The sequence below is a fragment of the Crocuta crocuta genome, unplaced genomic scaffold, assembly GCF_008692635.1.
Source record: "Crocuta crocuta isolate KB4526 unplaced genomic scaffold, BGI_CrCroc_1.0 scaffold229, whole genome shotgun sequence".
NCBI classification, from domain to species: domain Eukaryota; kingdom Metazoa; phylum Chordata; class Mammalia; order Carnivora; family Hyaenidae; genus Crocuta; species Crocuta crocuta.
Genome location: NW_027536464.1, coordinates 9612186 through 9625456, shown reverse-complemented (window position 1 = coordinate 9625456; position 13271 = coordinate 9612186). Strand labels below are relative to the sequence as shown.

At 39.7% G+C, this 13271-nt stretch overlaps 1 protein-coding gene and 1 long non-coding RNA gene across 4 annotated transcripts in view; one reads left to right on the top strand and one right to left on the bottom strand.

The window, feature by feature from the left end:
• Nucleotides 1-13271, top strand: part of DOCK10 (dedicator of cytokinesis 10) — a 214777-nt gene that overhangs the window by 101263 nt on the left and 100243 nt on the right. For all 3 annotated transcript variants that reach the window (XM_077748708.1, XM_077748710.1, XM_077748709.1), the window contains exons 8-11: nucleotides 5874-6057; nucleotides 7303-7388; nucleotides 7664-7747; nucleotides 7866-8021. In XM_077748708.1, the coding sequence (XP_077604834.1) occupies nucleotides 5874-6057; nucleotides 7303-7388; nucleotides 7664-7747; nucleotides 7866-8021 (510 nt within the window). The remainder of the gene's footprint in view (nucleotides 1-5873; nucleotides 6058-7302; nucleotides 7389-7663; nucleotides 7748-7865; nucleotides 8022-13271) is intronic.
• Nucleotides 890-7756, bottom strand: LOC144218740 (uncharacterized). The gene is made up of 3 exons (XR_013331247.1): nucleotides 7667-7756; nucleotides 4183-4276; nucleotides 890-1441 (listed from the first exon to the last, which is right to left on the bottom strand). It is a non-coding gene; the product is annotated as an uncharacterized LOC144218740 (long non-coding RNA).

Below are 13271 nucleotides of genomic sequence, written 5' to 3'. Positions count from 1 at the left end.
CATTGCTGGGGCACCTAGGTGGCTCAGTTGGTTAAGCAGCCGACTCTGGATTTTGGCTCAGGTCATGATCTCAAGGTTCTTGAGATTGAGCCCCAGGTGGGGTTCTGCCCTGACAACAGGAGACTGCTTGGGCTTCTCTCTCCTCTGCTCTCTTCCCCTCCCCTGCTTGCATACACACGCATGAATGCTCTCTCTCTCTCTCTCTCTCAAAATAAATAAATAAACTTTTAAACATAAATAATAAATAAATAAATGGATAAAATCTCATTTCCAGCGATAACAGTAAAAACCAGAATGACACTTGTACTTTTCCTTCTCTGATATATTGTTTGACACAGTTGATGGAACATGCATTATTGTTGTCCCAGTTTATTAACATAAAACTCAGGGAGATAGAGTGGCTTTCCCAAATCACAGAGCTAATAAATGGCAAAATTAGGTTTGAAGTGGAAGGATGCCCGAAACTACAGAAAGACGCCCAAGGAAATAAGCTGGTAATCATCCATTGTATGGACATGCCTACATATATTTGTACATTTATCCTGTGTAAGCCACGTGGACAGAAGCAGCACTACAAAGATATGCTCATGTGTAGCTTTAGGCACTGAGTTTTAGGTGGAGGATTTATTTCAGGAAATATATATTGAACACTTAGCTATGCAAGGCTTTGTGGGAAAGCCAAATATGAATCAAATGTGGCTTCTCTCTTCAAAGAACTCCCGGCCTGTGGGAGGATGCACAGAAAGAACCCACAAAGATAGCACATGCCAATCAAATGAGTGACACATCTCAAACAATAGGTTCTGGTAACATGTAAGAATATGATATGACATATAAGATACATAAGATACAACATATATCAATGCATGAGGCTTTATTGTATTGTCTTTCTAGTACATACATATTATGTATGCTATATTTCTCCTTATTTGTTTATGGACACTCCATTCCACTGGAATGTCAGTTCAGTGAGGGCAAGGGTTTTGCTTGACTTTTTATAATGCTGTGCACTTGACACACAGAAGGTACCCAGTACATTTTTGTTGAATGAAATGCACAAATAAACATACAGAGAATGGAAAGGATTACATTAATGGTAGCCGCCAATCCCAGTAACCTGAATGTGATGTTGTGTGTTTCTTCTGAAACCTTTCCTTTTGTTCTTGCAAAAGATGCTAGTAACATAATAGGCACAATGGAATATTTTGTTTGGGTAACTTGCTTTGACATTCAGTTCTCCATTGGTTTTGGTAGCTTTGCTGGAGTATCTATTTCAGAACATTTCCAGATGAATATTGCGGCAACAGACCAGTTGGCTACAACTCATTAAACATGTCAGGTGATGTTAGGACATATTCACAGTTTCCTGTTATTTATGAATCCGTGTAGATGGACTGTGGTGAGTTCATTAACCGGAGAGTCACATCTGCCACAAAGGACACTGTTTTCAGGGAAAGAGGAAAATTGGGAGATCAAAAAAAAGAATATGATTATTTCTTGATTACCACTGTAATAATGTAACAGTTACATTTCAAGATTATTAAAATGTCCCATTGATTTTCCTAATTTTGTCCTTTCTTTTTTGTGATTTTCTATGCCATTATCTTAGAGATCACAGAGAATGAGATAGAAAACCACTTAGGCATCACAATCTTCCCCAGTGTAAGCTTCTCTATGCCGTAAGTGGTTCTGTTCCACTCCAAATAGAAAAGGATAATTTGGTTTTTGAGAAGCTGAAAATAGAATATTTATGTCATTGATAAAAAGAAAAAAACCCGTCTGAGAAACAAGTGCTGATAGTTTGCTCAAAGTTTTACAAAATATTTTTTATAATATTGGTGAAGTCGGCAGCCCATTTTCAATTCACTTGAAGTATAGTATACAATTTAGAAAATCAAATTTTAGTGTCTATGTTTTCTCCTGTTTTCCATCTAGAATTCTCCGAGTTCCTTGTCATCTGCATTTGGAAGCAGAGTGCATTTCCATTGACTTTTAATTCATATAATTAATATAAGCATTTTACATGGCTTTTCATCTCCCTGTCCACATTATGACATGAGATTAATGAAGCAGACCCTTTAATTTGTTTGTTTTCAAGACCACACTAAGACTGGCTTGCATTTTGCTGCACTCAGATACTTCACAGCGTTCCAGCCAAAGCTATGCCCTGAACTCCGAGCGTTTCAAGTTCTTTCCTCCGTGTCTATTTCTGTTCCTGTTGTTCTGTGAAGGAAAACTGTGTTCCCTTTTATACTTTCTCAAGGCCAAGCTGTCTTTGCCCTTGGACCCTCTGTGTCAGTACAGACCACATGCGGTTTTATGGACCTACCTCATGAGAACCTCCAGATGTGTGTGTTAGGGTGTGCGGAGGGACCTCCACACCTCCCACGGAGTTCATAACTTCTAAGAATTTGCATTCTTAAAGGAGTTGCATAGATGTTTGCTCTGCACACTGACCTTTGGGGACACTGCCGCCTTTCTGGCAAACCCCCACCCCGTGTTTATATTGCAGCCAAAATAGCCTCAAAATGCAGTTCTGGCCTTTTATGAGTCAAAATCATCCTGTTCTCTGCTTTCCTAGAACCCAGAGGGTCTTTTTTTTTTTATTTTTTTTAATGTTTTATTTATTTCTAGGAGAGAGAGAGAGAGAGACAGCATGAGCAGGGGAGGGTCAGAAAGAGAGGGAGTCACAGACTGAAACAGGCTCCAGGCTCTGAGCTGGCAGTCAGCACAGAGCCCGACGCGGGGCTCAAACCCACGAACCGCAAGATCATGACCTAAGCGAAAGTCGGACACTGAACCGACTAAGCCACCCAGGCACCCCAGAACCCAGAGGGTCTTATGAGAATAGCAATATTCTCCTATTGCAAGAGCATTCTGGTTCTCAGGAAGAGGTTTTATACCTTCATTGTATACCTCTTCTTCAACACATTCACACAGAATCTAAGTACATTTCCCTTCCAGTTTCACACTTGTGTAATTAACTGGTTAATGCCTGTCTCCACTGTTCATCCAGGGCAGTGAACGTGTCTGTCTTTGCACAGCACAAAATGTGAATACCACAGACACCTCTTTATGAAGGAATGCCATCATCGCACTGAGAACTGAGGATAACCAGTCAGACTCTGCCCATATCAAGCTCACAGACTATTTTAAAAGCCAGCCAGAGAGTGAGTCGTTGCAAGGAAAAGAAACCTAACATTTGACAATAATACAAAAGTATGAGCCAGAGCCAAGAGCGTGTCCTTGGAAGATTCTAGAAAGTGGCATTTGAGCTATGGAGTTTTGCAGTAAGAATCACAGCTGGCTTGTCAGCTAACTCTTCTTTCTCCTGAATTTTACTTTTCCTTGAGGTATATGTGTTACCCCTGTCTATTGTCAGCACTTAAAGAAGCCATGACCTTCCCAGCCATGACCATCCCTTTGGGATGTGATTGTGCCAGGAAGGGGACAAGGAAGGGGAACAGAATATGCTGAGCATCTTTGCGTCTGGATCATCTCAGTAGGTGTTAGAGGATAAAGAGGTTTCTTCTCTTCTCTGCTGCTTGTTACCTGCAGAATCCCAAGCATATTTTAATGTATCTCTCTGAGCCTCCATGTCATTACATGTTAAATGGAATAATACAATTTGTCTCCCAGGGCTGTTATGGGATGAAGTAGAATAAAGACTGTGCATGCTCAGCAAGGTAACTGCCATCTAGATGACAAGTGTTTAGTGAGTGTCATATTTGTGGTAGTAATCATGATGTTGTGGAAGTTGAAAGGAGCAAGCTATTTTAGAACAGCCTTCTGAGAATGTCACCAAGAAAGAAGACATTACCAGGAGGACATTACAAGTTATTTTTTCTTGCCACCAAGAATAGCAGTCCTATTCCCGAAAAGAATCTTATTTTTTTTAACATTCATTTATTGTTGAGAGACAGAGTATGAGGAGGGGAGGGGCAGAGAGAGGGGGAGACACAGAATCCGAAGCAGGCTCCAGGCTCTGAACTGTCAGCACAGAGCCCGACGTGGGGCTCAAACCCACAAACTGCGAGATCATGACCTGAGCTGAAGTCAGATGTTTAACCGACTAAGCCACCCAGGGGCCCATGAAAAGAATTTTATACTTCGATATTCAGCCACAATCCCACCTGATAGTGTTACTCGCATCTTATGGTTCTTCTCCTGTTTGTATTTTACCTGGTTATCTTAAGTCCATGGGCTTCACACTGTTATCATTGTGGGCGCTCCAATGACTTCATGGCAGAGTTGACTATGGGTAAGAGTTGACTACCTGAATCAGAATTACCTGTGAGTGAATTAGAGCTGGAATATCTTCAATAATTCTTACAACCACTGCAGATAATACAACACAGTTATATCATTGCAGACCATATCATTCCACTTTGAATTTATAATTCTATTCTCATGGCAGGAATATATAAAAATGCCATAGTAATTTGCTGTCATATTCTCTCTGGTTTCAGTGGACTTTTCCCATCTTGGAGCAGCTCAGTGGCTTTACAGATTTCTACTTGGATGCCCCTTCTAGGAAGGCCAGTCTGAAGTAGCTACTTGCCCATGAGCCCATTTTAATTCTCTGCACAGCACAAAATCTCTATTTTCCAGTAGTTTGTTCATTCATTCAGTCTTTTGCTCATTCATGCTTCCCGATGAATGTCAGTTTCCCCAAAACAGGAAGCAATCCTATTCCCTTATAAAAGGTGAATGTGTTGAAACCACTGGTACTAAGCCTTCTGTGCGGCAGCACAGGGAACAGTGGTGAGCAGAACTGACTTGATCTTCTGGAGACAGCCGTGAAGGAGGCACATGTTGGTCAAAACAAACAAATGAAAATGAATAAGTATGTAATTCCAAATTGTTGTAAGTGTCTGGAAAGATGAGAACCTTGTCCTAGGAAATTGGGGAAAGTTCACCTGAGCAAGTATAACCTCGACTGAGATCTGAAGAGTGACTACAAGTCCCCTGTGTAGATGAGGGGCAAGTATGGTGATGGAGTGTATGAGGGACACATGGGGGAGGGGCAGAAACAAAACATGTAACCAGAGCATATTCAGGAAGTAAAGCAAAGGCCTCATGGGTTCATCACCAAAGGCAAAGTAGGGATGTTGAAAAAGAGAAAAATCTGGAGACTGATGGCAGAACCAGAGCCAGAGAAAGGAATTGGGGTGCCCAACCATGTGGCTGTCCTTTAAAGCCACTGGGCCAGATGAGAGAGGAAGGGATCTAAGGCAGAGCCACAGTTAGCTTTAGATATCACCAAGATACGGAAGAGCCAGTAGAGATGATTGAAAAGTGGGGCTGAAGACGAAAGAAAACCAGAATAGAGTGTGGTCATGGAAACCAAACAGAGACAGATTTCAGGAAGGAGGACGTGGCCATGATGTCAATTCTACTGAAAAGTCAAGGAAAATCCAAAGAAGGAAATGTCTGGGGATAATACAACAGCATAAAGTTTTGTTAGGGACCATGACAAGTGCTGCCCCGGGGTGTGATGGGGTCAGAAGCCCAACTGGAGTGAAGAGTGGACAGAACACAGGATGAGAAAGTGAAAACAGAGACTCAAGTCAATTATTTGAAGAAGTTTAGAGTGTCTTGCCACATGCCCCTGAAGATGAAATTTTTGAGCCACCATGCTCATCCAACCAACAAAAGCCTACATAAAATACATCTTAGTACAAAAAGGCCTAAAAGAAACCAAACAAAATGATTCATTCCCACCCACATTTTGGTCTTGTTTTGGGTGATCTTCTTTGTGTTACTCTCTTATAAGAAAATGCTATGGAAGCACGACCCATAAAATATGTCTCTCGCTCTCTAAGACTTATTATCTGGTGTTTATTCTTTCTGTCTGTCTTTTCACACAACAGAATAACAGACTAAGAAAATATGCCTTTGAATTGAAAATGAATGACCTAACCTATTTTGTGCTGGCGGCTGAAACCGAGTCAGATATGGATGAATGGATCCACACCCTCAACCGCATCCTGCAGATCAGCCCTGAGGGGCCACCTCAGGGAAGGAGGAGCACGGAGCTTGCAGACCTGGGGCTGGGTGAGAACACACGCACCCCCTTCCTTTCCTTTGCAAAATGTGTCCTGTGCATTTGGTTCATCTAATCTGCTAGTTAACTGTGGTAGCTGGCAAGTCTAGCTCATCCATTTGCTCCAGAAAAGCAACCCTAAATCTTGACTTTTATTGAACAATGAGAGTCACCACACATAGGTATGATTTTGAGTTTACTGGCAATGATTTGAGGATGGAAATCATTTGTTGGCAGCTCTAAAAATGTACCCATGTCTGATGGGAGGTTACCTTAGATGGGGTAGTTCGTGTTTCATAGCCTTTACCTTACTTTAATTAATTAACATGATATTATATAAAGACAAACATGCACTAGTTCCTTTTAATTGAAAGATATCTTTCATGGATGCTTTTTGACCATACTGAGATCAGCTTCTGTGTGGCAGTTCCATTAATGTCACACAATATTAGAGACCTTTATAAAATAAAAACATTTTTTTCTTCCCATCCATATTACTTCAGAAGATTCTAATTCATTCTAAGCAAAGAGAGAGGAGCAAGAGTGTGTAAAGGACAGGTGATGAGACACACAGGAAAACAGGTGTATGACCATGTGAAAGACAAGTTCGCTTCCAGAGTTGATCATTCTTCCCAAAAGGAAAACTATTTTAAGACATTTTGCCCAGCAGCATGGGATGTTAGACACCACAGTCTTTAAGTTCTAATAGTCTAAATATCATATGCTATAAAGTGAAAGAGGCATGGGGTAATGAGGAAGAAAACTTGTTGTTGACTTTAACACAACTACTGTATACCAGGGTAGGTGTTTAGCATTCGTGATTTACTAAATGATAATCAACTTGAATATTCATGTGTATGGAGTTTCACAGAGTTTAAGTAATGGAAGCCAGAATGTGGGTTTGAAATTGATGGCCAGAGAGTCAGAATTATCAAAAATGTATACACATATAAGAAAACTTTAGTATGCATTGATGAAGTAAGTCATGACAACCCCAAGTGTAAATGTAGTATCACAAGGGTCAAAAGTTCTTATGCACACAGGATAGTGTCATGGAAAGAATCCCAAAATGACCATCAAGGAGGTCTTATTTCCAGGCCTCGGTCATGTAACAATATGGAGTCCTAGGGGCGGGATATAATGAAGACATCGGCCCACCAACATCCATCCCACATCCAATTTGATATGTCACCGCCTAGAGAAATGTGTGATTCGTGACTATTACTTGATAACCTGTCTTCGTGTATCTTTTCAAGATTCGCTGGATAATTCTATAACCTGTGAAAGCACTCCAGAGGAAACAGAATCTTCAGAGAACAGCCTACACCCAGACTTTGCAAAAGTAATAAAGCTGACATTTTACTATGCAAATAAATTTGAATTACTTATTAGTTATTGCTTTCATGGAAAAGATGGAAATGCTATAGTTTAACATTTCAACTAAGAAATACAACACTCAAAAAATAAAAACACGTTTTGATAAGCTTTGCCGAGTGTTAATGGATGATATTAAAACAGTGATAATACTAAGGGGTGATTTCTTGGCCATGTGGATGGGGCCAGGCTGTAAGTATTTGGATACGTGGTTACCAAGAGCTAATACAGTTTTCTCTGCAGTACCTCACAGAAACTGAAGAGACTGTCAAAACAACTCGAAATACGGAGAGGTTAAATCTGTTCTCGCTGGATCCAGATATAGATGTAAGTCGAAATTCCTCTGAGCAGACATGAACTTGATCCATGCAGTTGTGGTTTAGAATTTAGAACTTCTTTTTTATGATGGGTGTTTGTTGAGAAAAGCATTCCTTGTTTTTTGTAGACCTTGAAACTTCAGAAAAAGGACCTTTTAGAACCCGACTTTGTGATCAAACCATTTGAAGAAAAAGCTGCCAAGAGAATCATGATCATTTGTAAAGCTCTCAACTTAAACCTTCAGGGATGTGTTACAGAGAATGAGAATGACCCAATAACGAATGTAAGTTTCCCTCTGTTACATCCTATACCGATCAGCCAACATCACACGACCCTGGCCAAAATCTTTTGTATTCCTGATAATTCCAGCTGAGTTCACACCAGCTAGTGTACCAGGGAGTATGGATGACAGCATTTTCCACATCACAAAAGCACATGAGTTCTGAAGTGAATATACTACCATAAAATGTTCCTTTTACCTTGAAGAAGAAGTGTCAAAGGCACTGTATTCTAGTGTCCTTTCCATTCAATCATACAGTGGCTCAGAGTTTCCTGAGACATTGTTTGTATCTACGTGGTGGTGATTGAGACGGCAAACAAATGGTATCTGTCCTTCTCTGCCTGACTTATTTCGCTCAGCGTAAAACCCTCAAGATCCATCCATGTTGCTACATATGGCCAGATTTCATTGTTTCTCATTGCCATGTAGTATTCCAACATATAGATAAACCACATCTTCTTGATCCATTTGTCAGTTGATGGACACTTAGGCTCTTTCCATGTTTTGTCTATTGTTGAGAGTGCTGCTATGAACATTGGGGTACATGTGCTATTACTTACTGCCTTAGACAAGATTATATAGTGAATCAAGGAACTTAATAGTAGATAAATATTAAATAATAGCAGAGGCAAATGGGGAAAAAAAAGGTGCTTCACTGATATTTGGGAACCACCACAGAGCTCATCAAATCAACACAAGATTCCTTTTCCTGCTAAGTGGGCTGTGTTGAGAGTGCTCTCCTAGTAGCCTGGGGACAATTCTACACCGATTGCATAAAATTTTTTTAAATATTTATTTATTTTGAGAGAGAGAGTACATGAGTGGGGGAGGAGAAAGGGGGGGGGAGAGAGAGAATCCCAAGCAGGCTCTGCGCTGCCAGCATGGAGTCCAGGGCAGGGCTCGAACTCACGATCTGTGAGATCATGACATGAGCCAAAATCAAGAGTGGGACGGTTAACCAACTGAGCAGACCAGGCACCCCTATACCAATTATAAATTTATTTGTAGGAAGGGGACATTTGGCAAACATAAATATTAAATTCTGAACTATAAGAAAGCAAAAACTATACATAATCCTGCCATCAATACACATCAGTGTTATCTCATTGGTATGTCCCCTTTCAGTATTTTTTTTAATGCAGTCCATTTTAATTGTTCATAAATCATCCCTCAATCATCATCTCCCACCTCAAAGAAGAAAACATATTTCTCGATCCATACTATAAGCCACATTTGCTTTTAGAAGACAAGACAGCATTAAGCTTTCTCTGTAGACTGAGCACACACAATCCCATGCACATCTCCATCCCACAGTTCAATGACTCTTGTTAGTCATGACAGCAGGTGGCTTGCAGAAAAGATTGGACCCTTTCGTGCCTGCTGTCCATGGGTCTTTAGGCACTGCACTGGTTCCCTGAGCCCCTATTCTCTGGTGTAACAGTGGAATAATGGTGCATGCTACAGACCTTAGATTTAATGAGGAGAACCAAGTGACATGTGCCTTTCTTGGGTCAGAATGCCTCACCTTCCCATCAGTGAGTTCTGCTATGCTGGGCAGGTGGCTAACCTACCCTCTCCTCTCCTGTAAATGGGATAATAATAACAGTAGATATTCCAAAGGACTCTTGTGAGGACAACATGAAGTAATATCTAGAAAGTACGTGGATAATGCTTGATGCATAGTAAGCAACCATTACATATTAATGGTTATTTTAATAGGTGAAAAATTGCTTGGAAATTTGTGAATGCTATACATGCAAGGTATTGCCATGTTCAGTATTGTATGCAAGAATCTTGTTGACAAGCTAAAACTGAGCTGTGTCACCAGCAAGAATCATCCCCCACAATGAAACTTTGTCACATTTTAGAACTATAATTGGGCACTGGGCATGTGAGTAAAAATGTTAATACTGGAAGTCATGTTGATTCCCTTTTCAGCAAATACTTACTCAGCGCACCTGCTAGGAGCCAGACTTGTTCTAGGTACTTGGGAAACAGCAGGGAGCAAGATAACAAGCCCCTTGCTCTCTTGAAGATTGACTCTTTTTGGAAAGAACAGACAGTAAATTTGTTTTTGAAAAGACAAATAAATTAACACGAGACTTGCACATTATTTACAGTTGTTTAAAATGAATCGGTAAGACAGATGTGATACAGAGGAACTGGAAGATGGGTCACATTAGGTAGAATGGTCATACGAGGCCTCTCTCAGGAGGTGACATTTGAATAGAGACCTAGCAGGTGAGAAGGAGAAGTCAGGTCATGGGAAAATCTCCTAGGCAGGAGAAGGAGCAAGTGGGAATGTCTTGTAAGTAAGTCTTGGCAAGTTCTAGGAACAGGAAGTAGGTGCCGAGGAAAAGAGCAGACCAAGGTGATGTGGGAGGGACAGAACAAGGGAAGATACTGTACAGGCTCTAGTGAGGAGTTTGTGTTTAGCCTGAGTGGAGGCTGTTGAACGACTTAAAACACTTTCAAATGGTGTGGCTCAATTTCTGTTTTTGTTTTTGTTTTTTAAGATCCCATCAGAAAAAAATAATGGATTGGAGGAAATAAGGGTTGACCAAAGAGAGTAGATAGGAGGCTGCCACTATAGTTCACTGCAGGGTTTAAACTAGGACTGTCAAGGAAGGAGGAGAGAAATGGAATGACTGATGTTGGGTATATTGGACAGACAGTTTCCTCTGGTCCATTGAATATACAGGATAAGGGGAAAGAGTATCTCAAGGATGAGTCCCTGACTTTTGCTTTGAATCCCTCTATGCATGGTAGTGCCATTAAAAGGACAAGACTAGATGAAGAGCAGATTTAAGGGACATTGGCTCCAAATTCCATTGTGGGAATATTAAGCTCGAAAGGCCCACCAGATACCCAAATACAGACGTCCTTTGGATAGATTCAAATACAAGTTTGGAACTCAAGGGAGTGGCCATGAACTAGGTATAAACTTGGAAGTCTGGTCCAGACAGTGACCCGGGGGTCACATTTAGGAATTTCTGTGTGAATAGTAAAGGGGCCAGGAACCAAATCTTTTCTTTTTTAATTTTTAATGTTTATTTTATTTTTGAGACAGAGAGACAAAGCTTGAGTGGGGGAGGGGGAGAGAGAGAGGGAATCACAGAATCTGAAGCAGGCTCCAGGCTCTGAACTGACAGCACAGAGCCTGACATGGGGCTCGAACCCATGGACCACGAGATCATGACCTGAGCCGAAGTCAGCTGCCCAACCAACTGAGCCACCCAGGCACCCCAGGAACCAAATCTTTAAAAGATTAATAGAGGGATGCCTGGGTGGCTCAGTCAGCTGAGTGACCAACTCTTAATTTCAGCTCAAGCCATGATCCTAGGGTCATGGGATGAAGACCTAGGATTCTCTTGCTCTCTGCCCCTCTCCTCCACTCATGCTCTCTCTCACTTAGATAATAAATAAATAAATAAATAAATAAATAAATAAATAAATAAATAAATGATGAATAGAAAAGTGACCAATGAAGACTACGAAGGAATAGCCATTGAAGTAGAGATAAACCGAAAAAGATTGGGTCATGATACCAAGAGAGAATGTGTGTGGCATGGTGCTGAGGAACTGAGTAACAGGAAGCCAGAGAGGAGCCCAGTAGATATGCCAACATGGAGGATGCCTGGGACTGTGGAAAGAGAAATTTCCATGGAGTAAAAAGGTTAGAAGTACAATCAATGTACTTTCATTCAGGATTAAAATTTAAAAAAACAAAACAAAAGCACTAGAAGCTTGCTTCTTGAAACTACTTGGAAATATCAGGGAAATGTAACCCAAATCATAATGGCATTTAGCCATCTTATTAAATAAAATTAAATGGGTTTTTTTGACCAGGCATATCCTTAAGTGTGATTTTAAAAAATCCAATTTAGAAACTGAAACTTGAAGATAATGGGCTTTTCTTTCCAGTGCCTGGCATATGACTCCTTCCACATGGATTCCTTTCTTTGTGCTAAAACTCATACTCAGAAGCTTAATGTTTGCATTTGAGCCAATCTTGCTGAGCACGAGAACATGTCCAAGTTCAGAACCCAGCATCAGTGTGCCCTTTTATGCCTGTAAAGCCTGAGAGACAAGTTGATTTGGCAGGCTTTGGATGCCCATATTGTATTTAATTTATTTTAAAGTTGATACAAACATTAAACAACTAAAAAATGACTTTGTAAAAAAAACAATTTTATTGTGCTTATAAACAATAAAACAAAAACTAATGAAACAGCCTCACCTAAACTCGACAGCAATTTTTTATGTAATGGCATTGTTTTTTAAAATCTTTGTATATTATTGAGTGACACTATTTTGTTAATACAGCTATTTTTAAACTCATTGTTTTTAACTCAGTGAGCATGTTTTTAAACTGATCGAAATATTTCTTCAGGTTGCCAAGGCCCCCGCTCCTGTATTTAGTGAATGAGCTTCTAAAATGCTTCTTTTGAAAACTTTTCCATGATGAGGAAACAATATTTGACAGCATGTAATTTTTTAGTCAGTCCATTGGAAACCAAATTCAGGTTGATGGTGTTCTAGTATAAAATATTTCTTTGAAAATAGCAATTGATTCCAAAAATCTGAACAAATAAACCTGCTTCACAGCAGAGCTACTTGAAAATGTTAATATTCTTGATTTTTTAAAAGAAAATACAGAATTCTAAACATGAGAAGCCCGTGACTTAATTTTGTAGGCTTTCAAGAGCTTGATTAAACAAATCCTTATTGAAAAGCCAATGATTCAAAAAGTAAGATTTGACATTTAAGTTGAAAAGGTGGATTGGAAGAAATAAATGAATCACCATATGAGCTTTAATTTCTGATGGATTATCAAAGTAGGTAATTTATTTCCATTCACCAAGCAGAAGTGAAAATCAAAATGCACCAATTCATGACAAACAATAAGATTTTTTTTCCTTTGGCCTTCAGTGTGCTTTGAGTTCCTACCTGACTTATTTTCATGTAATTTTTGCATTTTCAACTCTTGGCATACCACCGCTACCACACACCAAAAGTTTTTTCTAAATTTAAATTGGTAAAGTATGAAACTTTTTCTTTTTAATTGTCTTATTTTTTAATATTTTGTTGAATTTTACTTTATATGTGTAGTTCTATTTCTAACAGTAAGGGGGCTGGAAAAATATTGCTAATATTAAGGAATAAAATAATACCTCCATTTTAAGCTAGCCATGTTACTGTGTTTCAAAGCACATGCGATATCTATTAAACATTCAGTAAAATCTATAGCAT